This window comes from Chrysemys picta, chromosome 9 (genome assembly GCF_011386835.1).
Source record: "Chrysemys picta bellii isolate R12L10 chromosome 9, ASM1138683v2, whole genome shotgun sequence".
Lineage (NCBI taxonomy): Eukaryota > Metazoa > Chordata > Testudines > Emydidae > Chrysemys > Chrysemys picta.
Window position 1 is genome coordinate 33,571,766 of NC_088799.1, and position 27,717 is coordinate 33,599,482.

The window sequence follows — 27,717 nt, forward strand, 5'->3', positions numbered from 1 at the left end:
ATTAATAAATGCTTTACAATTTTTAGGTACAAACCAGTGCGAGAGGATGAAGATGGTAATAAGGACTGTGTTGGTGGTAAAAGAGGAAGGGCACAAACTGCTCCCACGAAAACTTCCCCTAGAAATTCAAAAAAGCATGATGAGTTGTGGCATGGTAAGTGCTTGTTGCATGGGGATATGTAGGATGATTTGTGACAAATAAAAAATATTTTCTGTTTTTGTATACCTTTAATAAAAATATTCTTTTTCTTTCTTTTCCTGAATTACAATTTAGTTCGGTTAGGTTTTGTTTTGAGTAACTGATAATAAAAAAAAGTGCATATCCAAGAAGCTAGAGTTCAAACTGATCCAAGTGTATCTCATTAATCAACTAATTTGTTTAACAATAGAAATTATCTAGTTTTTTTCTCTCCCTAGATGGTGTGTGCCCTTCAGTGTCAAATCCTTTAGAAGTTTACCTTGTATTTACACCGCCTGAAAATATAACATTTGAAGACCCCTCATTAGATGTTATCCTCCTTTTGAGAGTTTTACATGCTATCAGTCGATATTGGTATTACCTGTATGAAGTGAGTAATACATTTAATCACTTGGAAGGCTTTCTGTAAATCTGTAGAGAACTGTCATTGGTAAAGGTATTGAGACAATACACAAGTAAACTTTTCAAACTGGTAAAAACATTACTCTACTGTAACTAGATAAAAATCAAAAAAGTATTGAAAGTTAGAGAATCATTTTAGTGTAAGGTGTGGAGTACAAAAACTCTTGCAAGACTACAAAAATACAGCTACAAATGTAGGATAATAGAACTAAATATATTGCTATTTCCTTATTTAAGGAACATGTCTAAAATTTTTAATGCCCATCTCTAATTTAAATAGAATTTGAACACTTACTTGCTATCCATACATCAGATAAGTGCTGATTACTGGGTGCTGAGACAAAAACAGTGTTTGGGAACATACCTAATAATCCCTCTATCCATGAAATGATGGAATATCATGAGAGTGATGCCCTCGACCCCCTGAATTTACCCTCTGTTGGTAAGGTGATGGCTTTTGACTACTAGAGGGTTTTGTGATGTCCAGTCAAACTCCTTGGTGTTCTCTTCTAAAAAGTCTTCAAATCTCCTCCTTTTCCCTCCAAACCAAAAGAGCAATACTTCTGAAGAGGGATGAAGGGAGTGAACAGTGGAGGTCCTTTGGACCTCAGGTTGATCAGTCTTGGAAAGAACAGATACAGTAAAAGATCTCAAAGCATTCTCATCCACCCCCACCAAAAAAAGCAACGAGTCATTAAAAAGAAATTGTGGTTAAAAACAAACAAAAAAATTATCTTCTGAATTCCAATGCTTTTCTAAATAGAAGCACACTGTCTCTTGATCTCACAGAATGCAGTTTGCAAGGAGATTATTTCAACCACGGAATTTATCAACAGTAAATTGACAGCAAAAGCTAACAGGCAGCTTCAGGATCCTTTGGTAATCATGACAGGAAACATACCAACTTGGCTGACAGAGCTTGGAAAAACATGGTATGAAATGGCTGGCTTTGGTTTAATAAATCACTTTGGTTGACTTTGGTTTAATAAATCACTTTGCACTTTTACAGCTCAATTATTCCCTCTTGCACAGCATACATTGCTGTGCATCTCTAAAGAGTGAGAATGGTATTTATAGAGGTACAGGAGACTTCTTGGGTAACGTAGTGATATATGGTTGATTCCCAGCATGTAGTATTGCATGACTTAAATCATATTAATGTATTTAAGCAAATGTGGATTGATTCAAATTGTCAGTGATAGTTGTGTGAAAATTTTTAGGTTACTTTTCATGGGCTAGTGTTCTTGAAAGCTTCAGCACTGTGACAAATGTAAGGCAAAATAACCCATATTTGGCTCCTATTTGATATTTAATGCATTGTTTGGGACATGTTTCTGTGTTCTTTCCCTGCTCTAGGCTTAGTCAAACCATTAGGATAGTTACTTTTATTTTCATGGCATTTTCACTTTTATTCCACAGTATCTTTAAGCTCGGAGGAGCACCAGGAAGTTAGACCCCGCATGTCACTCAAATGTCCTAAACCGATTTTAAAATATTTTGAGATAAGGAAATAACTAGACAAAAATCCATTAAGTTGCAGTTCATAGGGGAATGTGTAATTTTACAGTAAAAAGAAAATACTATATCTAAACCACTATTTGAAAACCAGTCCATGTTCAGAACTAGGGTTAAGTTTAAGAAATCCAAACAGTTGAAAGTATATGGTTAGCTAAATACCTTTAACTCTGTCCCTGTAATAACATGAGAAATGGGAACTGAAGCAACCTTCTCTGTTCATAACAGGTGACAACAAAAACTGGAATCTTAGTCTTATTTAGCTTTTAAAAACAAAAAACCCCACTGTCCTCAAAGTAGTTTTGAAATTTGACTGACATAACCCAAAATAATCTTTCCCCCTTCCTTATGTTCCACAGACATGAATTACACTGCTCTACAGCCAAAATGCTTCTGAAATAAATGTAGTCAAACGTTACTAATTCTGGGTCACTAAGAACGAAAATGATGCTTAAAATTGTTGATTGGCTCTAGTTTTCAAGATGTGCTATTGGGTCAGTATATACGACCCTTGACTTGGGAATGGCGGAGGATAAGTGAGTTATAAAGGGAAAGGATCTCAATTTAAACCGGAAATGACTAAAATACATCTTTGACTGGATCTATGAATAAATCTATGACTGGGTTTGGACAGTACTTGCTTTTTAGGCAAAACAATGAATGATGCAATCTGAAGCTGGTATTGCGTCATACATGATATGAATTGCATCATGTTATTCCTAGAAGTCATGGATGATGCAATCATAACGAAGCTTACATCACTCTGCTGAACAAATTGCCCTATATCAGCTCTAGAAATCATACAGTGTCGTGCTCTCTTATTTGTCAGTGTTTGATTTTGCAAAGGGACGCATTTCTGTTTAGCCAAAGTGACAGAGATGCCTCGTACTTGTGTGAACAGTGCAGATAACTTCTGCTATGTTTTGTGGTGAAGTGACTTTTGCATCCCAAAAGCGCAGTATAACCACTATGGTTAAGAAAGCCTATCACCTTTATTTTGGCTGCAAAATTGGAGATCAGGACAAGAGGTGGGCCCCACACATATGAACAGGAAAAGGAAATCTATGCCTTTTGCAGTGCCAATGATTTGGAGAGAGCCAACAGATCATACCAGCAATTGTTACTTCTGCATGGTGCCTCCAGTTGGGAAAGGTGTGTCAAAGAAGAAAAAGTGGACTGTGCATTATCCAAACATTCCATCAGCTATACGCCCAGTACCCCACGGAGAAGGACTGCCGGTTCCTGATGCACCAGAATCATTCTCACTTGCGTCAGACGAGGAAGAGGATGAAACTTCTGGTCCTGAACCATCAATGTCACAGGACCCACATTTTCTCCCATCCTTCTCCTCTGAACCACACCTCATAACACAAGGTGAACTGAATGACCTTGTCAGGGATTTGGAACTACCCAAGAGTAAGGCAGAGCTGTTGGGCTCCAGACTACAGCAGTGGAATCTCCTGGCAGGTGATGTTAGGGTTTCCATGTTCCGTGACCGTCAAAAAGGATCTTGTCCCATTCTTCTTCATGGAAGGTGATCTTGTAGCCTGCAACAACATCGATGGTGTGATGGCAGCCCTCAACATCGTTCACGATCCAGATGAGTGGAGACTGTTCATTGATTGCGTAATGGGAATGTTTTGCCATCAATTCCAGTCGGTCATGCAGTCCATATGAAGGAAACCTATGACAACATGAAACAACTTTTGAGGTGCATAAACTATGGCAGCTTTGTGGCCATTTGAAGGTTGTTGCTCTCTTGCTTGGTCTGCAGACTGGATACACAAAGTCCTGCTGTTTTCCCTGCGAATGGGATAGTCGTGCAAGAGATTCCCACTACATCAAGAAAGATTGGCCACTCCAACCGTCATTGGAGCCTAGGAGGAAAAGTGTTCAGCATCTACCACTTGTTGAATCAAGGAAGATTTTGTTACCACCCTTACACATCAAGCTGGGTCTGATGAAGAACTTTGTCAAGGCCATTGACAAAACACAAGCAGCTTTCAAGTACCTCCGTGGAAAATTTCCAAGGTTAAGTGAAGCTAAGATAAAGGAAGGTGTCTTTGTTGGTCCTCAGATTCGTGAACTTCCTTGAGATGATGCATTTGACCATGCACTGCGTGGCAAGGAAAAGACGGCATGGAAAGCCTTGCAGTTAGTGGCAATAAATTTTCTTGGAAACAACAAGGCAGACAACTACAGGTTGTTGGAAAACCTCCTCAAGGCATACAAAAGCCTTGGTTGCAACATGCCACTAAAGACACATTTTTTGCACTCTCATCTAGACTTTTTTTCCACCGAACTGCAGAGCGGTGAGCGACGAGCACGGTGAGCGATTTCACCAGGACATTGCAACAATGGAGAAACGCTATCAGGGCAAATGGAGCCCATCAATGCTTGCAGACTATTGCTGGACAAGAGATGCTCCATTTAATGAATACAAGAGACAAGCCAAGAAGCGCCGAGTAGACACTGAATAGGACTAAACTATGTACATAATCGTGTTTTGCCTTTTGTTTCATAATAAATTTTATTTATATAACCCTTTTGCTGATTTTTAAAGCGTTACATAAACAGGACAGGTGAAATATCATGTAAAGCAGCCATAAACACATGAAAAGACCTAGGTTTACAATTTATGATTAAAACTCTACTAGCTACACAATATACATAGACATAAAATGTAAAAACTTAAATATCTTAGAAACAGTAGCCAATCAGTTGTTTTAATTGTCATATTTGAATTCAGCACATCAAAATACATAATAAATAGCACATTTTATCTCTGAAGCAGACGACTTCTCAAAAATTTTAGACCAGTGTTATTGAAATAAATCAAAGTGTGTGTGTGTGTGTGTGTGTGTGTGTGTGTGTGTATAAACAAAAACAAACCGAGGTCTAGATTATAAAATGGAAAGTAAATCAGAAAGGTAGTAGAAGACTAAGCCTACTCTTATAAATAATTTAATATACACATCTTAATACTACTCGCCTTGCAGGTTCTGAAAGATGAGTTGTAATGTCTTCCACAAACTGCAGATTTCTTAAAACCCCTCTGAAAAATGAGAAAGTAGTAGTTGACAATGATATAGTTGGTGCACCAATAAAGTGACTTTCCAAATTAAGACATCCAGAACCTTGGGCTGTGGGCTTTTAAAGTCCTTGACTTGAAAATATTACTTGTAAAACAGGTATTAAGGAACTAATGAGAGGGATTGGTAAATTAAGTATATATCTCTGTATTCTTAAATATTTGGGTTTAACCTTCACTCTGAATTTTCTAGATTTCTAATGGTTGCTTTTTAAAAACTTTGCAAAAGTTTTGCAAAGTTTTTAATCTTAAATACCTGATCTCAAGGTTAGTCTCTTCTGTTCTCAGAAGTACCCTTTACACTAGGAAAAGTGTCCCCTAAGGGGTAATACAACTGGCCTCTCTAGTTCCAGGCATTATGAAACCTCAGTTTAGTCTACTTAAATTCTCAAGACTACAGATTTCCAGTGTAAACTAACTAACTCCATCTCTTCACAGCCCATTTTTCTTTCCATTTGACACCCGGCAAATGCTATTTTATGTAACTGCTTTTGATCGAGATCGAGCAATGCAGAGATTACTAGATACCAATCCAGAAATCAATCAATCGGATTCTCAGGACAGTAGAGTGGCACCGCGACTAGACAGGAAAAAAGTAAGTGTTATGTGAAAATCCATTTCACAAGGGAGTGAGTTGTAGTTTGCCATGTGGATCATTCTTCCATAACTTCTGGTGAAGGGAGATCTTAGTGTTTGCTCAAAATGACACAATCTCAGTTGTACTAGTACATATCTCAAGTGGATTTTTGAGAAACCGGCCCGTTGTAGGGGTGGCAAACCCCCAAAAGAATGAAGTGTATCCCCACTGAATATCTGCTATTGGGAAGCAGGCATAGCTGGCACATGTTATGTAACTCCTCCACAACACATTTTGGATGTTTAAGAATTGGAGACATTGCCTGCCTGTGAAATGTAAACTTTGTTGTTGAAAATGTTTGTTACACATGTAGATGCTTTGTATAGATGTAAGTACTTAAGGGTTCTTTATTAGGCGTATCCTTGTTATAGTCACCTGATTCAGTGTTTTCTATTGATTCTGGAAAAGGCATATCAATAGTACACACCGGAAAAGTATCCATATGCTTCAGTATTCAGTGTAATGCATTCTTGTACAGAGTATAACTATGACCCTGACACATGATGAGAAAACTGATAGCCTTGTTTCAGAGTAGCAGCCGTGTTAGTCTATATCCGCAAAAAGAACAGGAGTACTTGTGGCACTGTAGAGACTAACAAATTTAGAGCCCACAAAAGCTTATGCTCAAATAAATTTTAGTCTCTATGGTGCCACAAGTACTCCTGTTCTGATAGCCTTGGATATTTAACTCCCTCCGGACAGCCCCCAGACCCTAGTAGCTTATTGCCTGGACAACAGAGGAAGGAGACAAGATACCAGGAATGTGGCTTACCTGGGTCATACCTTCTTAAATAACATATCTGGGAACTATCAGCAATAGCTTGTCCTATTAAGGTCATCCTTCCTTTGTAATCCATTCCACATGGTGGAGGGCTTCTGTCAGCCTCTCAAACTGCTAACTGAGTCCTAGCCCACTGGTGGGACCCCCACTACCCTTTCCTTGTTCAAGGGTGAAGAGGGAGCTGAGTGGGAAACATGTCAGCTGATAATTTCTACTATGATGCCCCAGCCTAGGGCTGAGACATAGTTTTTCTGGTCCAGAGCAAGAATGCTCCCTACTAGTACATAATCCGACAATTTTAGGACTACCAGTTTGCATTTGACATGAAACAACTTTTAATAAGAATTTTATATAAATAGTTCACCACTGAATACAACTGTTTGCTTTATATAAAATTAAAATCAAATTATTTTATTTAGAATCATAGAAATATAGAGGTGAAAGGGACTTTAAGAGGTCATCTAGTCCAGCCCCGTGTTGTGCTTAAGCAGGACCAAGTAAACCTAGATCATCCCTGACAGGTGCTTGTCCAACCTGTTTTTAAACCTCCCACGACAGACTCCACAACCTCCCTTGGAACCTTCCTATTCTAGGGCTTAACTACCCTTATAGTAGGGAAAGTGTTGTGGTGGTTTCTCCCCCCCTCCCCCCCCACTATCTAACCTAAATATCCCTGGCTGCAGATTAAGCCCATTAGTACTTGTCCTATCTTTAGTAGATGTGGAGAACAATTGATCACTGTCCTCTTTATAAGAGCCCTGAACAAATTTTAAGACTGTTATTAGGTCTTCTCTTCTCAAGACTAAACATGCCAGTTTCTAATCTTTCCTCAATGTCACATTTCCTAAACTTTTCATCATTTTTGTTGCTCTTCTCTGGACCCTCTCTAATTTTGTCCATCTTTCTTGAAGTGTGGCATCCAAAACTGGACACAGGACTCCAGCTGGAGTCTCACCAGTGCCAAGTAGAGTGGGACTGTTACAGCCCATGTCTCTCACATGACAATTTTAATACACCCCAGCATTGTTAGGGTTTTTGTTTGTTTGTTTTTTGTTTTTTTTGTTTTTGCAATTGCATCACATTGACTGTCTCATTCAATTTGTGATCCCCAGATCCTTTTCAGCAGTACTACTCCATAACCAGTTATGCCCCATTTTTGTATTTGTGCATGTTTGATTTTTTTTTATCTTCCTACATGTAGTATCTTTCAGTGCTGCCAGACTTGTTCTTCAATCTGTCAAGGCCATTTTGAATTTTGTCAGTGTTCTCCACAGTTTTAGCAACCCTGCCCACCTTGGTGTCATTCTCAGATTTTATAAGCATACTCTACTCCATTATGCAAGTCATCAATGAAAGTATTGAATAGTAACAGACCTGGGACAGACTCCTGTGGGAATCCACTAGATAAGTCTTCAGTCTGACAGCAAACTATTGATAACTACTTTTTGAATATGTGTTTTTCACCAGTTTTATACCTGCCTTGTCGTAATTTAATCTGGACCATATTTTCCTAGTTTCATTATGAAACTATCACGTGGGACTGTGCCAAAAGCTTTACTTCAATCAAGATACTATGCAAACTTTCTCATTCCAAAATTTTGTTTCCTTTTGTTAGAACTCCCTTATTTGCTAAGGAATTGAGATTTGCAAAAATTAATTCAATTGCCTAAATGTCTTTAATGTGTAGCGCACTGTGAACAGAGAAGAGCTGTTGAAACAGGCAGAATCTGTGATGCAAGATCTAGGCAGTTCGAGAGCTATGTTGGAAATCCAGTATGAGAATGAAGTAAGTAATGGCTATGTGACTGCATTAACCCTTTTTAATGAATGTTCGTACAAAAGCTGTAATTGCATTAGAATAACTTGGTAAGGCTGTCTTCCATCCTACTACTGGCAGCTAAAAATTCCATCCACTAATGCAGATCTACTTCTTCCAAATATGACTGGCTTCTGACTGTCCAGATAGCTAGATGAAACATACTTTTCAACGGCAAATGCACATTAAAGTCAGCAGTTAGAAATGTGTTCACTTTAAAGTTAGAAAAAATCTTACTCTAGCAAACCTGTGTGCATGTCTCTAGCTTGGTTGTTAGGTGACTTAATAAATATTCTGTTTGGTCAGTATCCCTTTTCTGTGTGTGAATTTTTGCTAGATTTCTGTAGGTTTATTAATAGTTTTTTGGTTATAGAAAGGCCTTTTTCTGAAAAGAAATTGTAATGAATATAACTGTTCTATATTATTGCACAGCTCACACTTTAAATTAAAAATATTCTGAATATTAAATGGAAAATTACCTTTTCTCTCTGAAGGTTGGCACAGGTTTAGGACCTACACTGGAGTTTTATGCACTTGTATCTCAGGAACTACAGAGGGCAGACTTAGGCCTCTGGAGAGGAGAAGAAGTAACTCTATCCAATCCAAAAGGTGACTGTTTTTCTGATTATCAATGTACTTTCAGCTGCTTCAGAAACTGTCCTTTGGGACTTTCAGGTTCTAATGCCTTAAAGTGTAATTCTACCCAAAAAAGTGGTTGTCAAAGGTCACTTGTCATGGTTATTTGGCTAGCTGCACTGCTGCCCCTTCTCTGTGATCTCTGAGTGAACCCCCCTACTGATATCAGGCCTTAGGCCTTTACCTCTCCGAAGGTGGAACTCTGCAGTTTGCACACTCTGACCAGGACCTTGGTTACAGCCACCTTGGTATCAACCGTAACTAATCCAGCAGGAGAAACTGGAGTTGGCACTTGCAAGAAGTGATTTTCTCCAGAAGCCTGTGATCGCATGTATTTTGAAGTGAGAAAGAAACAACTTCTAAACAAAGCATGATTTGTTTTGCCCAAAAGGTACATGTTACCTCCGTTTTCCTAAAAACCAACCCAGGGTCACACTTGTATTAGTTTTATTACGATGCCGCTGTTGGGTCAGATAGAAAAGAGATGGAGCTTATTCATACACTCACACATTCACTGCATTCATACCCTCATGCACCCACACACTTACACAGGCGGAGAGTTACCGGAGACAGCATGGGGACGGAGAAGCCGAAGCGTGGGAGATCTGGTGTGTCTGCCCGCGGTCACGAATCCAGGCTGCTGAGCAGGTCAAGGAGCAGCAGCTGCTTGTGTGCATGGCTGCTTCCTTTTTCTGGAACTGGGCAGCTCCTGTCACGTACATTGAGTTTTCCTTCTGTGTCCATCACCGAGAAGCATTCCCGGACCAGTTCCTTTCATGCATACCAGGTTCTTCTTCTCTTTACAGCACTTCGTGATTGCCTTCTCAGGGCAGATTATATCAGACACACCTGTCTCTGGACTCCTTGCAGCTCCTCTCCGCCCAGTCCCACATACAGTCCCTTGTTCACACTCTCTCTGAGGGATGGGATATTACAAGCTTGGAAGTTCATACAAGTGGTAACTTGAAAAGGTTACAGAGCTTGCAAAGGTTACAAAACTTAAAAGGCTATGCTACCAATAACTGAAGTTACAAAATCTGCAAAAAAGGTTGCAGAACTTAATGATACAAATTACAGATCTTACAATTGCATTTGAGCGGAGGCTTTACATAACAGTACACAGCACTTAGAAGTGGATTTAAAATAAGAGACCTGAACATACATTCTGTTACCTAAGATTAATCTCTCTATCCAGAGCTCAAGTGGGTCTGGCTTCTTCCCCATCTGAATTGAGAGAACCAGCCTACGCTCCTTCTAGCTTTCTTTTCTGAGTGTTTGAATCAGACTGCTAGCCTTTTTAACTGACCCATACTGAGGCCTCTCTACCCTCTTCTCCTCCCCCCACTCCTTTTGCCTTGGGCAGCTTTTTAATTGCTAAGGTCTTTTGATCTTTTAGGGTCTCCTTCCCTAACCTTGGGAAGAGTAAAATGTCCTATCCTGGGTGGAGCCAGCTGTGTAACTTCTTCTCCCAGTTGATGGCCCAGCCATTGTTATCTTAACTCCCTTGAATCTGGGTACCTAAGGCTATTTTGTGTCAACTTTCCTACTTGGCAACTCAGCCCTTTTACAGCCTCGTTTGGTAAAGTCCGTGCATTCAGGCAGGCAGCAATACACACTTGAACAGGGAAACAGTCACAAATAATATTCATAAGAAATAATAGACATTTTCCCAGTTTGTCTCAGGACCTTCGTACTCAAGAGCGGTCATTATCTTAAGCCTTTTATGTAATGTAAGTACATTCATGTGTTTAGAAATCTGGATGGAGTGTTTAAACTTTGTGAGAAAATGAAGAAATAAAAATAATCTTAAAGGGACACTGTCAGGGTAATCATTATTAAAAATTTCCTTGTTATGACTATGAACAGTGAAAATATTCTAAACTTCAGCTTTGGCAAATAAAAACAAGTCAATTTCTATTTCAGTATTACAGTATTTTTCTGCAGTATTAAAAGATTGTTTGATTGCTTTGCTAATGCTGCAAAGAATGTTGTGACTTAAATTTTTTAAAACTGACATTTTTAACAACCTAAATTTTAGGCCAGAATGACTGGACTCTGCCTTTAACTCATTTTTTAAATGAAACAGCATTATGTAAGTACTGAACTCGCTCCCCTCCTTCTTTTCTCCCCCCCTCCCCAACAGGAAGCCAAGAAGGCACAAAGTATATTCATAATCTCCAAGGCCTATTTGCGCTTCCTTTTGGTAGAACAGCCAAACCAGCTCACATTGCAAAGGTTAAAATGAAGTTCCGTTTTCTGGGAAAACTAATGGCTAAGGCTATCATGGATTTCAGATTGGTAAGAATGAAATTTGATTTTTTTTTTTTTTTTTTAATCTGAAGTAATATAGAACACTATTTTCTGGAGGTTCCAATGTTGAACACTTACTGCTAGACTCTAGATTTAGGAAGACAAAGTTGGTAATGCTATGAGTCTGATTATGGCTTAATATTGAAAGAACCTAAATTTCAGCACTTTCAATGCCAGTCAGTATTTTAAAATGAAGATGGGTTGTAATCTTGTTAGGGGATCTCCTGAGTGACTATAGCTCATCTTTCTCTGGGAGAGAGAGCACCTAATTTCTGTCTACATTGTGACTTTATCCCTTTGTGTATGTAGCCCAAAATTATATGGGGCTTGCGATATAGTCGCAAATGCTGAAAATTCCCACTTGCTTATCACTACCATACCTAGGTCTTTCAACGTAACTCTGTCCTTTATATTAAAATCTCCACTATACATTTCTTCCAAAGTACTATATATATTGCATGACAAACCACTCTCTACTAGTCCAAAAAGTGTTTTGGAAAAGGTACTGCTCAGGGAATGAAACATCAAAACTTAAAGCAATTGAAACCTGAATTTTTTTGCATGAACTATAAATTTTAAAACAATGCTACTTTTGGCTTCCAGGTGGACCTTCCCCTTGGCCTTCCTTTTTACAAATGGATGTTACGACAGGAAACTTCCCTCACTTCACATGACTTGTTTAATATCGATCCAGTGGTAGCTAGATCAGTATATCATCTTGAAGATATAGTGAGACAGAAGAAAAGACTTGAACAGGACAAATCACAGGTAGGAAGGGAGGGTAATTTATATGAAGGGGAAAGGCCAACCTTGATTTTACATATTTCTGGATTTTTGCAAGCCATAGTTGAAGTGGGCTGTAGTCCACGAAAGCTTATGCTCTAATAAATTTGTTAGTCTCGAAGGTGCCACAAGTACTCCTGTTCTTCTTTTTGCGGATACAGACTAACACGGCTGCTACTCTGAAAGTTGAAATAGAGTGAACATAAGTATCTTCTTATAAATACTTAATTGATATATTCTTAATATGCTAATAAAAATTACTACTTTTCTCAGTAGTAGTATTTCTCTTGTATCAATTTGAAATCAAAATTGTAAATAATTTGCTAGCAATGGACAACCAGGTTACCTTTTTGTAAAGGTACCGACAAATGTACATTGGATGATGTAGCATACAGTCTGAATTCCTAGTCATTTATTAGCAAAGAGTTTTTTCACTCAATTGCATATAAGCACAATTATTAACACTGCATCACACTTCTGGTTTTTTTAACACTGGTAACAAATCTGGTATTCTAGAGAAGGGTTTATTTGGGCACTGCTCAGCAGCTCTATAGACACATCAGGAAGAGTAACTCTCCCCCAATACAATAAAGACTTCTCACACATGTTGGAGAAAAATTAATCAATTGAAACAAATGTCACATCATGTATTTTGAAGTTAAACTGAGTTTTCTGATTTAGCAGAGTCAGATACATGCACAAATTAAAATACCTGTCCAATACAAGATCAAAAAGTCAGGACTGTATTGAATTCCTTAGTTTTAAAGCAGCCTTGATATTTGAGGCATAACATGATGAGAATTTCTTCACTCTGATCAAAAAATTAGACGTGGACAATTTTCTTGAAGCAAAGTGTAAGAAGCTACTTGTACTCAAGAAGAGCTTTGATACCTCACTTCAATTCCTAAAAGATAGCATACACAGAGTTAGCCAGGCTGTTTTTCAAAATTTTGCCAACTTTACCAGTTCTGCTCAGTTGAGGTTTAGACGACGTAGGGCTAATCTACACTAGAAGCACTATATTGGCGCAGCTGCAGCTGACAGCTCCTATTGGCACAATAAATCCGCCTCTGTAAGAGGCAATAGCTGTGTCGGGGGGAGAAGCTCTCCCACTGACATAGCACTGTCCACACTGGCACTTAGGTGGGTGTAATTTACAGTGCTTGTTGGGATAGCTTATTCTCACCCCTGAGTGACGGAAGTTATACCTAAGTAAATGGTAGTATAGACCTGGCATTAGTTAAAAATGCCTATGCTAGCACTCCACTGGAACTGAACTAGTGAAGTATTTGTGGGAAATATTTGGCAAAAGAGCCAAGCATAGATTGGTCTTGTCTATGTCTGAAGTTGAAGACTTGCCTCAGTTCTAGCTTTAATGCCATGAAGTGTCTTTCAGTGTTCCCTTTAGTATTTGTTCTGATCATCTGAGTTTTGGTGCGGTGTATTTTGATAAGTGATAAAGGTTTAGTATTTGCCCTAAACTAAGGTAGTCAAACCTTAGGTTTAGTTAAGTGTTAGTTTAGTGTTAGTAGAGTAGCTGGCTGCCTGTGTGATACCCTTGCCAGGTTCAAGCATTGTCCATCCTGCATAGGGGCCATCCAGAACAGCAACCCCCACAGGAGATGCTGCTTGTGTCTTGGCGAGGGCCACATTGGTGAGGTGCTCCATCTGCAAGTTGTTCACAAAGAGGACTCAGGTGGTGAGAGACTGGCAGTTAAAGCAGCACCTTGTGGAGCAGGCCCACTTCAGCACCAAGGACCTCATCTGACCAGCGGTAGCTTTCAGATCTGGCAAGTGATGCCACCCCGCACTCTGGTTCTAGCGTTTTCCCCCAAGAGGAAATGTGGTCTTTTGCCCTCCTCTGGTGTGGCAAGGAAGGGGACCCAAAAAATAAGTTGGGACAATTCTAGGACTTGTGGAAACTCCTCCTTTACCAGGAGGAGTGCTAACCGGCATTATACTCCCTCCGGCATAAATGATGGAGCATGTCGGTCTAGCCGCTCCTAGATACCACATCAAGAGCAGCAGGGGCCTGTAGTGTCAACTCTGGTCCTAGCCCGTGGGTGTCTGAGTCCAGTACCAAAGATGTCAGTACCAGCACTGACAGTCTCCATGCCAACTGCATACAAGGCAGCATCAGACCTACTTTGCTTCTCAGTCCAGACTCTCCACTGGCTCAGAAGTTCTCTGGTGCTATGGCTTCTGCCAGTTCATTCTCCATTGTGCCCTTGGTGCCTTCTGGCTGTGTGGCAGAGCCACTAGGTCCATTGGCACCACATCCCACACCACTTGGGCCACAAACTATGGAGCTGAGGCCAGGCTTGGCACTGAAGGCCCCCTAGACACTTGTGTATCTTTTGGCACACTCATCTTAGCAGTCAAAGCTAAGTGTTAAGAATCATTAGGACAGGGATAGATAATAAGACAGAAAATATCATCATTTTGCTTCTATATAAATCCATGGTACGCCCACATCTTGAATACTGCGTGCGGATCTGGTTGCCCCATCTCAGATTTATTGGAATTGGAAAAAGTACAGAGATGGGCAACAAAAATGATTAAGGGGTATGGAACAGCTTCCATATGAAGAGATTAAAAACATTGGGACTGGTCAATTTATCAAAGAGATGACCAAGGGGGGAATATAATCGAGGTCTATAAAATCATGACTGGTGTGGAGAAAGTGAATAAGGGAAACATTGTTTACTCCTTCTCATAACACAAGAACTAGGGGTCACCCAATTAAATTAATAGGCAGCAGGTTTAAAACAAAAGGCAGCATTTCTTCACACAACGCACAGTCAACCCATGGAGCTCTTTGCCAGAGGATGTTGTGAAGGCCAAGACTATAACAGGGTTTAAAAAACAAAACAAAAAAAAACTAGATAAATTCATGGAGGATAGGTCCCTCAATGACTATTAGCCAGGATGGTCAGGGATGCAACACCATGCTCTGAGTGTCCCTAGCCTCTATGTGCCGGAAGCTGGGAATGGGTGATAGGATAGATCACTTGATGATTACCTGTTCTGTTCATTCCCTCTGAACCACCTGGTATCGGCCTCTGTCGGAAGACAGGATACTGGGCTAGATGAACCATTGGTCTGACACAGTATGGCTGTTCTTATCTACATCTTGCTGCCTTTCAGCCTGTCTTCTGTTCCCTGGGTTTTTACCAAGTATATGGTTGTGGTAGCAGCATGTCTCAGGAAGAAGGGAATTAATATCTTCCCATGTCTGGACAACTAGTTACTGAGGAGCAAGTTCAGAGATGAAGTGCTCTCTCATGTCCACTTCACATTATGCCTACATGATTGTCTAGGCCTCATCCTAAACAGTGGGAAGCCAGCATTGGTTCCAACTGAAAGAATCAAGTTCATTAAAGCCACGATAGACTGAGTTCAACAGCTTTTCTACCGACAGAGTGATTCCACGCAATCTTCCATCTTTGTCTGGAGCTGCAGGCACAACCACAGCCCAAGTGTGCCTCAGGTTGCTAGGCCATATGTCCATATGCACACAGGCTAACTCCTGCATCCTCTTCAGATGTGGCTGAAGTTTGCCTATCATCCAAATAGCTGTCCCTTGGACACGCTGGTCTGACTCCCCCACCCATCCTTATAGTGGTGGATAATTCTGGACAATGTATGTCAGGGTGTTCCTTTCACTCAGCTTCCACAGACCAGGACTGTAGTCATCAATGCCTCCTTAATAGGTTGGGGTGTGGATCTGGACTTGCTGAAAGTTCAAGGTCTGTGGTCAGACCGAGAAGCTTTTCTATGTATCAACCTGAGGAGGAGGAATGATGTTCAAAGGCAGTCGGCTTAATAGTAGGAGGTGCTTCTCTGGGGCAGCCTTTTAGGCCAAGGGGAAATGGTTCTTGGTATGGTCACTAGCCCAGGAAGTTCAACTGACACTGGCTTGTATTCAGGACATCTTGGAGTACTTGTTACCCATTCAGTCGTCTGGCTTTGCACTGTCATGGAGAGTCCGCTTAGTGGTGATTTTGGCACTTCATCCATCTGTCCATGGGAAGTCATTGTTTTCAGACTCCATGGCAGTGCTGTTCTTAAAAGGAATCATTTGTCTCCACCCACCAGTTAAAGAGCCTGTTCCTTTCTGGAATGTTCGTTTTGAACCTCTGGCAGCTTTTCTGCCTTCTGTGTCAGAAAACTGCCTTCCTTGTGGTGTTTAAGATGTGTGAGGAGAGCGTTTGAGTTGTGGGCTTAGAGGCAGAGCCTCCTTACTTAGTCTTTGGAAAATTGCATGTAACCCTTCAGCCATACCCTATTTTTGTTTTGTTTTGTTTGATTTTTTTTTTTTTTAAATCAGAAGTAGTTTCCCAGTTTTACTCATTGAACCCCAGAGGAGCAGTGTCATCAAACGCTCGATGTCGTGATTGTCTGGCTTTTTATCTGAATAGAACTAAATCTTTGTTCACCTCATCTGTTTCATGTGCAGACTGAATGAAGGGTCAAGCAGTCTCTTAACAGACAGTCTCCAGGCAGAAGAATAAAATCCTTGGAGGGAGACCAAGAGAAAGGGAAGGTCACCCTCTTGAGCAGAGAATGAGGAGACTTTTTACCTCCTGGTAAGCTCACCGCTCAGGCTTCTACTTTCTTAGATACGGAGATTCCAGTACCACATAAAAAGACCTTTGGCAAGCAGCCCTGTGCAGAGCTGGCATTGATGTTGAAATTGGAGCCTCTTCAACAGAAGGATTTTTTTTGAAGCCCAAGGATTCAGTCATTGTCCTCGGTACAGTCCTCCTCTGTAAAGAGTGTATGATTGCCCCTTGTTACCGTCCTCAGTACCTCTTGATATGATGAGTCCCAAGGAGCAGTACTCGGGTTCCTTGCTCATGAGGACCTCCAAATATTGGAAGATCCAGAAGCTCCCCTGCTGAGGAATATAGAGGACTTTCCTGCCAGTACTGACATATCCTCTGGTACTGCCACATCCTTCCACAAAGATTCAGCTGCTGGTACTGATGTAGTTGCCAGTCCCTCTTTGGCCTATGTGATCCTCAGTACCGACACTGTGTGTTTGTTTCATCCACTGGACTTGGATGAGGAGGCTTTCATTGACTCAGTGTCTGTCCACAATTACACCACCTTCCCCTTCCAACCTTCTCCCTCCATTGAAGTGCATCCTGAGTAGGAGAGTCCTAGCACATTACTGACTTGCCAGCTCTGGCAAGAATACTCTTGGGTCCTGCTCTCTTCCCTTATGGCCCAGCACAGTGGGCTCTTTGGAATCTTTGGACTCCATATGGCAAACAGTTCTACAGGGTGCCCTTGTGCAAGAGATCACTCCACACTAGATATTGAGGAGACACCAGCTTTTCACAAACCCTGTTCCTCACCAGATGAAGGTGTTATGCCAGCCCTGACGTCCTACACAGATGACTTCAGGGCTTCATGAAAGGAATTGCGGTGGTCTTACAGATACTGTTGGAGAAAATACAAAAACTTCAGCATTCCTTGTTGGACATCTTACATGCTTCTCCCCAAAAAAGGTTGCCTTTTCCCATCAGTGATGCTTTGTCACCAACCCATTAATATATGGCAAACACTAGTCACCATACCTCCCTTTTTTTTTTGTGGGCTGATTTAAAAAGTACTGTATTCCTGCCAGTATCTTTTGTCATCCCACCCTTAACTCTCTCGTCATCAGTGCTGTCATCAAAGGAAACAGATGGTACCAATCTAGATCTTCTCTTCTGACAAGGAGCTTACATACCTGGACCGTCTTAGCTGAAAAAGCTGTTCCTTTTGTTGCTCTACAATTCCAAGTTGCCAACTACCAGGCCTTGATGGCAAAATATAACTTCTTCCAAATTGCTCATTTTATTGAAGATCTGAATTTAGACCAGATGGAGATGTTTATGGTTCTAATCACAGAAGGCCAGACAATTGCTAAGGCTTCCCTTCTGTCCTCACTCAATGCTCTCTATGGGAATTGAGTATCGAGAATGTATCGAGCATCATGACGACAATCCTCCAGCCTTCCCTGGGAAGTATAAAACACTGTGGAGGACCTTCCTTTTGAAGGGCCTAAGCTTTTTAGTGATGCAATGGATGGCTCTCTCCACTCAGACTCCAGGGCAACCTCGTGACAAAAAAGAAAATTACTCCTGGGGGAATTCTGCACCACTGCACAGAATTCATGTCTTCTGCAGACAAACAACTTCTCGTGGAGGTCTGGTAGCGAACTGTGAGACACCATTGAGCTGTTTGCGACTTGCTGTATTTTCTACTCCTGGGGGAATTCTTGTCAAAAAATTAAAATTCTACAAGATTCTGAATATTTTATTTGTCAAAATAATGCAAGGGCAATGAGGTGAAGCAAAGGGAAGCTGCAGCCGGCGGAGATGTAAATCAGCACCGGGGGGATGGGGACTGGGCATGCATGGGTGGGGAGACCTCAATCACCGCTGTGGGGGGACGGGACTGAGCGAACGAGAGAGACTGTCTCTCTGGCTCGTTGTTGTGGCATGCCCAGTGTAGAGGGGCAGGGCTTTGGGGTGTTAGGAGGTAGGCGTGAGCCAGGCTCTGTCCCCTAAGGCAGAGCAGAACGTAGCAGCCTGCCTGCTTAGTTGTTCCCATTCTTGTTAGTGAATTCCCCCAGGAGCATAAAACGGGTGTAAGTTTACACTGACAGTGTGGTGTAAAGGAGCCTTATAAAAGCTTGTGCTGCTTTCATGATTAGAACTGGTCTAAATTTTTGACTTGAGATTTTCCTATCAAAATGTGCTCCACGAACCGTTTACTACCGACCTTCCTGGAGATAATCAGTGGCCAATATAAATTGAGTTTGATACCCCAGCCCTCACTTGCTCTTCAGTTGCCTATGATGTAATACTCACCATATGGTTGCATACATTTATTGACTAACTAGAAATAAAGGATCAAACCTAGCTACATTAACACTGGACAAAGGGGATTTCCTCCAGTTCTTCCCAATCCCATTCTCCAACCATTGTAGTTTAAATACATTACCAAAATAATTGAAACTGGTGTGATTATATTGCTGAATATTTTATTTGTCAAAATAATGCATCTTGTAGAATTTTAATTTTTTGACCAGAATTCCCCCAGGAGTAGAAAATACAGCAAGTCGCAAACAGCTCAGTGGTCTCTCCGTTCGCTACCAGACCTCCATGAGACCAACTAAACCTTCCAGGAGGCCCAGATTTTGTAAAAAGGGTCTGTCTTCCACAGTGACATTGCTGTGGGTGACTTCTTCCAAGTATCTGTTTTGATCGACTGGTCAAGAGTCATGAATTGCTGCCCTTTCTGGATCATATGCTGCATCAACCTGTCCCCCACTCCTATGGGGACAGTCTTTCCCCTTTCCTACCTTTCAAGAGTTCATCACTTCTGACAGACGGATCATAGAGGTGGCTTCACTAGGCTATTCCTTTCAGTTCAGCTCCATCCCTCCCTTCCACCTCTCTCCTTATCCCTTTTTTCAGGGACCCTTCTCATAAAAGCCTTTTAAGACAGGAGGCACAATCCCTCCTACTCATGGCTTGATTAAACCCGTTCCAGTAAATTTTGTAGGAAAAGACTTCCCCTCAAGATACTTCCCAGATTGTGGACCTCAGGAATACCTTTTTCCTCTTCCAACAGTTAAGAATGGCAACATTGGCAGCAGTAATTCCCTCTTTAAATCCTGGGTACTAGTTCATCTCCCTTGACTTCCAGGATTCATGCTTTCATATTCTATATTCCCTTCCCACAGATGCTGCCTATGATTCATCGTTGGCAAGAACCACTACCAGTTCCAGGCCCCACCCTTCAGCCTTTCAACTGCCCCAATGGTCTTTAAAAAGCTCTTCTCAGATGTTGCAGCCCATCTTCATCAGATGGGAATAGTCATATTTTCCCTTCCTGGACAACTGGCTCATCAAGGGTCACTGTCTTTTTTTTCCTCAAGGAGCAGTCAACAAGGCCCGTATCCCACTTCTTGGGACTCCATCTCAACATGGAAAAATCTAGAGTCATACCCAGTGAATAGACTTAATCAGAGCCACTTTAGACTCCAGTACTGGCAAAGCATGCCTGCCCACCCATGGACAAGTTTTGCTACATTGTCCAGCCTCATTGCCAGGCTACTACAGCCCACAAACCACAGCAAGGGCTTGCCTTTAATTTCTGGCCAGCATGGCAGCCTGTATATTTGTAATATTCCTGTCAAAACTACACTTGTGATGTCTTCAAGCCTGGCTCAGGTCTGTCTACGTCCCCAAAAGGCACTCTAACTATCCAAGTAGGTGTTATCTCAGACAGTTCTTAACTTCCTCAAGTGGTGGAAGGGATACCCAAAAGCTGTGTGGGAATTCTACTTTCATGTCCTTCCCGCACAAAGATAATCACCACAGATGCCTCCCTCTCAGTCTGGGGTGCCCATTTTCCGGACTTCACAGCCCAGGGCAAATGCCTCACTCCCCGCTGTCCCTGGGAACATCTCTCCATATCAACTTTTTTTTTTTTTTAAACTCAGAACAGTTTGATACACTTACCATCACTTCTTATTCAACATCGGGGCCACTCAGAGTAATGCTAGACAACTGGCTGCTCTCTATATCTAATCTATCTATCATAAAAATCACCAAGGAGGAGCAAGATCCCAATACTTAGGCACAGGTGTCATAAAACTATGGAATTGGTGCATATTCCACCACATAGTAGTTTATATACCAAGGCTACAGAGCATCATAGCGGACTCCCTAAGCAGGTATTTCTGTCACCATGTAGTTCAGCTCCCACTTATGATTGTATTTCAGAAGGTCTCAGCCAGGTCTCCCTAGAGAACTTTATTTGCCTCTGTGTCCAATGCAAAGAGCCAACACTTCTGTTTGAGGGGCTGTAATTTGTTGGGAAATGCTGTCTGCTCACCTCCAAAACCATTGTTGTTCAATGTCTTGAAGTTTAAAAGAGAGATCTGTAGCCATCCTGCTAGCAACATCATGGCCACAACACGCATCGTTCCCAGATCTGGTTTGTTCTTGCGGTTGCCTTTGTGCCCTTCAGCTGACCTCCTCACTCAAGAATCAGGCACTATCACCCATCCCAACCTCTCATTGCCCTATGTCAGGGCCTGGCTCCTAGATTGCTCTCCAGAGGTCTACACAGTACTTGCTGAATAGTAGAAAACCCACCACAAGGAAAACTTACCTACAGAAGTGAAGATGTTTTCAAGCCTAGTGTGTGGAACAGTCTGTCTCTTGAGTCTCTCCTCATGCACGTTCTTGATTACCTGCTAAACTATTGGTTTATTACTGAGCTAAATTAAGGTCCACCTGGCTGCCATTACACCCTTTCAATTGTCCATTCCTCCCCCCCGGCGCCCCCAATTAAGGGATTTTCAGTCTTTACTCACCCGACTACTGCACGGATTAAGGATCTGTTTAACCTTTCGGCCAAGAACCAAATCCAACATGGGACCTTAAGACATCATTCCTCATAACCATCATCTTGGTCAGAAGGATAGGTAAGCTAGAAGCTCCTATGTCTGCTCCACCGTATACAGTATTCTGTTTGATAAGGTGACATTACGTCCCCATCCTTGCTTTCTACCTAAAGTTGCATCCATTTCACATTAAGCAGGACGTTCATTTACTTGTCTTGCTCCAAGCCTTGCTTCTCAGAGGAAGCCAGTTTCCACACACTTGATGTAAGAAGAGCTCTTGCCTTTTACCTTAACAGGAATAATCTCTGCAGGGCTTCTCCCAGACTCTCCATATTTCCATCATGGAAAGAATGAAAGAGCACCCAAAAACTGAGTGTTGGGATGCATCTTGACTTGTAATGATGCCTTAAAGGTACATCTTCCACCTTTTGGTGACAACTATTCCATCAGATTTCCGTGTACCTCTGTGGCCTTATTGAAGAACGGATCTATCTCAAATACTTGCAAAGCCGCCAGCTGGTTTTTGGTGTACACATTTTCCCAGCTATGATGTATGCTTCTACAGCAGATGCAGCCTTTGTTGAGATTGTTCTATGATTTGTGTTGAATCTACTTTGAGTACCCTCCTTCATAATTGGGGTACTGCTTGGGAATCTCCTAATAGGGAGCACCCAGAGGAACCGTATTTTGAACGAGAGGTTACTTATTTCGTACAGTAACTGGAGTTCTTTGAGAGGTTTTGTTTCAAAAGGTGCTCCATTACCTACCCTCCTTCCCTGCTTCTTGAGTGTCATTCTCTGGGACTTTGTGGTTGTGAAAGAACTAGAGCACCGGTGGCCTGCTCTTCTGTATATACCTTTGAACTGGCATAGGAATGTGTAGGATGCAGGCATAGACTTGTGGACACTGTTGACAAAATCTCCAAGCGTGCACAGGCATGTGCACATTCTGATGTGGAGCCACCTATAGGGACAAAACATCTCAAACACCGGTTACTGTACAAGGTGATAACCTCTCCTTTCCAGATAGCTAACCTCTCTGCACATGCTCAGTGTAATCCTTGATGTGTGTAACTGGAAAAGCAAACTCCCTTTCAAATAACTTTTTTAAATTTAATTTTCTCCAAAGGGCTAATAGGCATCATGCACTCTTTTGTGGTAACCTCAAGCATTGGAGATCATGGTGTGATGACCTGAGCCCTAGTTTGACATCATTGTGTGCAAAAAGATTGCCAGAATATATTGACTTTAAGAAAAGCATGGGTTTTTTTCCCCAGAGACTATATTTTGAACCCCAGGGTCGAATGGCTCCAAATTTGGTTCACTTAACAGAACCCCACATCCCCATGAGGAACACCAAATTTCATGGCAATCTGATTAATTGTGTGGATTTTAGAGAACTTGGATCAGTCAATCTTTAAAAGCTGATCTTAACCTTAACTATAGCAGAGCTATCACTTAGCTATAGTAACATTCCCCCTGGTATGAAAGTACAGCATTAGCATTCAGTGATAAACGTTCTCATCCTCCTTCCCTTGAGTTGATTCAATTACCTTGTTTAAGGCTTACAGGACCTTGAAAAAGGAATATTTGATCAGATGTGACATGTATTTTCTCTTTTTAGGTGTATGCTTAATTGTGCCTCAAGGGGAAAAGTTGTTAACAAGCATCACCATCTCAGTGCCACATGTCAAAGTACATGAGCCACTAATACTATAGTCGTGTTTTGATACTTCCAGAGATGAGTTAACAAGCAGTTTTTCTCTTACACAGTAGTGCATGACCTTTATTTTAAAGGTGTCAACAAAATTAATGCTAGAAAAACCTATTAGTGATGGAGTTGTAGTTTGAGAAACCTGGAGTCATTTAGCCTTAGTCTGCTTATGTTATGAGCTAGAGGTGTGATTCTCAGCTCTCCTACACTTACTCACACTAGCTCCCATCTGGGCTGGTATGCTAAAAATAGTAGCACAGCTGCAGGATCTAGTCAACTCAAGTATAAACCCACCTCAACCTCCTGGTACTTGGACAGCTAACTTGTGCTGCAGCTCTGGTAGACACCATTATTTTTAGCATGCTAGCTCAGATGAGACCAAGTTCCAGTATGTCTGTGTGATCTTGGAATCACACCTCTATCTCATAGGGTAGGCATATGCTTAAATAACAGATTTTAAAGGTGAACTGAAGGGCTTCCCTGCACTGCTTTAGATGTTAGTGATAGCATCAACTGTTGAAAGAAACTCAGAACAGCGCACTTGGGTCTAGTCAAATAAGTAAAGGTGGAAATGACTTTCAACTGTGATGTCTTGTTTCAAAATGTGTAGGTCTATGCATGTTCTGTTTACAGTTTTAAAGTTAACAGTTTTTACTAATTTAAAACTTTAGTTCACCTTAAAGGATTTTTTTACACCAGGGCTTCCTTATCTTTTGCAAGAAAAGTCCCTATTAAGCCTGAGTACCCAAAATGCTAAGCTTTTATTGGGCTACTTAGTTCTGATTTTCTTGTAATGCAGCAAAGGCACCTCCTGCGTTCCTTATGAAACGCCTTATGGAAACCCATGGGGTAATCTGTTAATTTGCAGATTTGTGCAATAAATATTCATACTCAGTTTTGTTTTGTTTGCACATGTCCTTCACAATATGTGTATTCTTGGACTTCTGTGGATTTCGCCACTATCATCCATAAATATCAACAACATTCTATCGAGGAGAATCGTGGTAGACTTTTTACATGTGTGCTCATTTTTTTAGAATCTACAAACTTACCTATTCCTCACATTTTGAAAGGTGTTTCTTTAAAAAACATACTTCGATGCAACTTAGTTGCCAATAAGTTGGCAGCAAATTTGGTCTCCAACTCCCTATAGGAACTAGTAGTACTCCCTTTGACTCCTGAGTTATGATCATGTATTGTCATGCACATGAGAACTTATTATTAGATGCAGAAGTTTCTCTTCTCTCCCCCGATGCTATTTTAATTTCTCAACAGTAAAGAGATGGAAAATAGTATGTATGCTGTATTATAGCTCTCATTTACTGTAACAAATGTCTCATCAGAAAATCAATGTAATTCTTGGTGTTTAAATTGATGGCTTCTACTCTTTTTTTAGACTCCGTTTTTTAGTCTGCTTTAAAATAAAGCCCTGTTTTGTGTTTTTTCACACCAACCTTTACTAGCTGGCTGATTCTTCTTTAAAGTAACTCCAGAAACATCAGCAAAACTATGCTTCAGCCATCTTCCAGACTTGTTCGCAGTCAAGGCAGATGTTGACTATCTTGATTCATTAACTTTTAATGTATATAAAACAAGTTAAGATTAAAGGGGAACAAAAAGTACTGTAATCTATATCTGATCTGTTTCAATCATTGTACTGCAATGAGTATCATGTATTTAGTAACCAATATTACAAGTGTTAGAATGCTAAATAATTTGTTGATAAACTAACGTAAGTGACTGAATTCTCACTGGCTTTCATTTTCAATTTTTTTAGACCAAAGAAAGTTTACAGTATGCATTGGAGAACCTCAATATGAATGGCTGCTCAGTGGACGATCTAGGGCTGGATTTCACATTACCAGGGTTTCCGAATATAGAGCTGAAAAAAGGGGGAAAAGATATACCTGTCACCATCCACAATTTAGAAGAGTATCTCAGAGTACGTAAAAGCAAAGCTGTGACTTTTAATTTTCACACAACTCTTCTTCTCTTCTAGTTCAAAGTAGTTTATTTTAAGATATTTTAATTGCTTGTTTTTTGCAAATTGGTCATAGCAGTAGTACTTTTCAACTGGTTGCTTCTGTTTGTCTGAATGCCCTGATAAGAAATTAGCACAAATACTTTGAGTGTCAGTAATATACAACTCAACTAACTTTTAAGGAAGTTTTTGTGCTCTAGGAGCATCTGTTCCTTAAGGTTTCAGAAAACTTTTGTATCCATGGAAAATGTAGTCATAAATGGCATGATTTTTCACTGGGAGCTGTGGGTTCTCAGCACATCTGAAAACAAAGCCAGAAATTACTGGGCCAAGTATTGAACCAATACTTTGAACTAGTAGTGCAAAACACTGCTACACGAGATTATTGGCTTCTGAAATGACTTTAGGATTGTACCTCTGCAAAGCAGACAGTATGTGGAAGGCGAATCTTCAGAATTCTGCATGAATCACTTTTTCGTCCACCCTAGCAACTGATTTTTTTAAAATCTTATGTTAAAGGCATCAAGAAAAATAGCACTCATGTTCACTTCAGAACTTGCTTCTACAGAATGTTCCAGATGGTAATGCATGGTAGTAGATAGAACACCCCCAATTTCCTACTGCACAAAACCAAAGTAAACTTGCAACTTTTAATAAGCAATACAGACGCACCCCGACTTATGCAAGCGTTCCGTTCTAGAACACCTTGCCTAACTCAAATTTTGCATAAGTTGGAAACATATCTCCGACTATTACGCCAAAGAAACCCCAAAAACCTCCTATTTCTAGCTTATGGAACTTTTTCCATAAGTGCAGATTTGCGTAAGTCAGGTCTTGTGTAACCCTGGGAGCGTCTGTATCAGAAATGCTGTGGTGATCAGTTTCCAACACTTGTGTTGGGAAGGGGGAGAGAGGTAATACATTTAGAAAATTTAGTTCTGGGACTTCTGCCTGATCATGTATGTAGTCAAGTTTTCCACTCCCATACGTTTGGAGTCTGAGTACTTTGTCCATATGCATGCCACCATGCATTTGAATTCAGATTATTTTGACCAGCAGTGTCCCACTGAGGGACTTGTACCCCAGGTGTCCTTGGGTACCCCAGGTGTCCCCCAGGTGTCCTCGTACCTCCAGTTGAGGACGTAGATGGTGAAGCAACACTAACTGCCCCTCAGTTCCTTCTCACCACTCATGACTCCGTCACAACCCTGTAGAGATTGAGCCTTTTTGCTCACTGTGTGGCCTTATCACTCTGTGTAAATAGGTAGTTCAAGTGATTCCATATTTCCATTCCACTGTAATTTTGTATGTGCCTTATGCACAATTTTCAGAGAATGTTTTCCCTCACATTAGGGTGACTTGAGCGCCCTTTGCTGTTGCACACCACTGCATACTGGTGCAGGATGAAACTGCCCCCAGCTCTTCCACGCCCAGCTCCTCCTTACCACCAGTGAGGGTTGTTGCAGCACTTTCAGTCTTGCTATCACAGGTTTATTTATCTTGTTCTTTTTATACGGCTTGTTTGCTTAGTAGTGGTTAGATACAGCGTATAGTTAATCTTAGTGATAGTTTTCAACATTTAGGTCCCTTTTGGGCCAAATTTGGTTACCTGGACCAGAACTGGAGCCATGTCTTGCTCTCCAGGGTTAAGTCCTGCTTGTTGTGAGCCAGGCTGATGCCAATCAGTGACCCATACCCCAGCTGCTTAAATTGTTTGGAGTACCACACCAGTGACAAGCGTCGCATTTGTAGAGGGTTTAAGCCTCACTCTAAAAAAAGATAGAGCAGTGAGACTTAAGCATCTTCTTTATGGAGACTGCATTTCACCTCCATTGGAGCAGTCGTGTTCAGAGCATATTCCAAAAGTGGCACCATCGGTACAGAGTGCATCTCCCAAGATGTCTTTAGCATTGCATTCTGTGTCTCTGATAGTGAGGAGATGCAGACCTCGTTCAGCAAGACCTTCGGTATTGAGGCCACCTAGAAGAAAGGACACCAGGAGGGGCTCTGAAGGGAAGTGTTCCCCCGAGAGCTCCTCTGCTAAAAGGGGGTTCATCAACTCCAGAACCTATACCAGGTCAGTCATGGCTGGCCCCAGAAGTTGCTATACAAAGACACTAAACTCTAGACCCAATTCTGGTACTGACAACGTCAAAGATGGATGCTGCCTCCAGAGAACTGCTTGATCTTTTGGTACTGGTATCTCCTGTGGTACAGGAAGGGTTTTGGCTGGTACCAGAAACTAATTCTGCTCCACCGCTATTGCGGAACTTGGAGTCATCTTCATTGTGTCACATACTAAAGGGGAAGCTTACCCTCCATCAGTATGGTCCATGGATGTCACAGCAGTCTCAGCACTGGCCACATTACAAGGGGCAATGGCCTGCGCTACCATGGGGCCCACCACCACATCAGTGGCTTTAATAGACACCGTTGGT

At 41.2% G+C, this 27,717-nt stretch overlaps 1 protein-coding gene across 16 annotated transcripts in view; it reads left to right on the forward strand.

Moving 5' to 3' along the window:
* Positions 1-27,717, forward strand: part of TRIP12 (thyroid hormone receptor interactor 12) — a 166,769-nt gene that overhangs the window by 127,612 nt on the left and 11,440 nt on the right. For all 16 annotated transcript variants that reach the window (XR_010590363.1, XR_010590364.1, XM_065556944.1 and 13 more), the window contains 9 exons: positions 27-154; positions 418-569; positions 1,391-1,533; positions 5,646-5,802; positions 8,313-8,411; positions 8,936-9,050; positions 11,221-11,375; positions 11,991-12,155; positions 25,076-25,240. Coding sequence is in view for 14 of the 16 variants with exons in the window: in XM_065556944.1 (XP_065413016.1) it covers positions 27-154; positions 418-569; positions 1,391-1,533; positions 5,646-5,802; positions 8,313-8,411; positions 8,936-9,050; positions 11,221-11,375; positions 11,991-12,155; positions 25,076-25,240 (1,279 nt within the window). In the remaining 2 variants the exon portion in view is untranslated. The remainder of the gene's footprint in view (positions 1-26; positions 155-417; positions 570-1,390; positions 1,534-5,645; positions 5,803-8,312; positions 8,412-8,935; positions 9,051-11,220; positions 11,376-11,990; positions 12,156-25,075; positions 25,241-27,717) is intronic.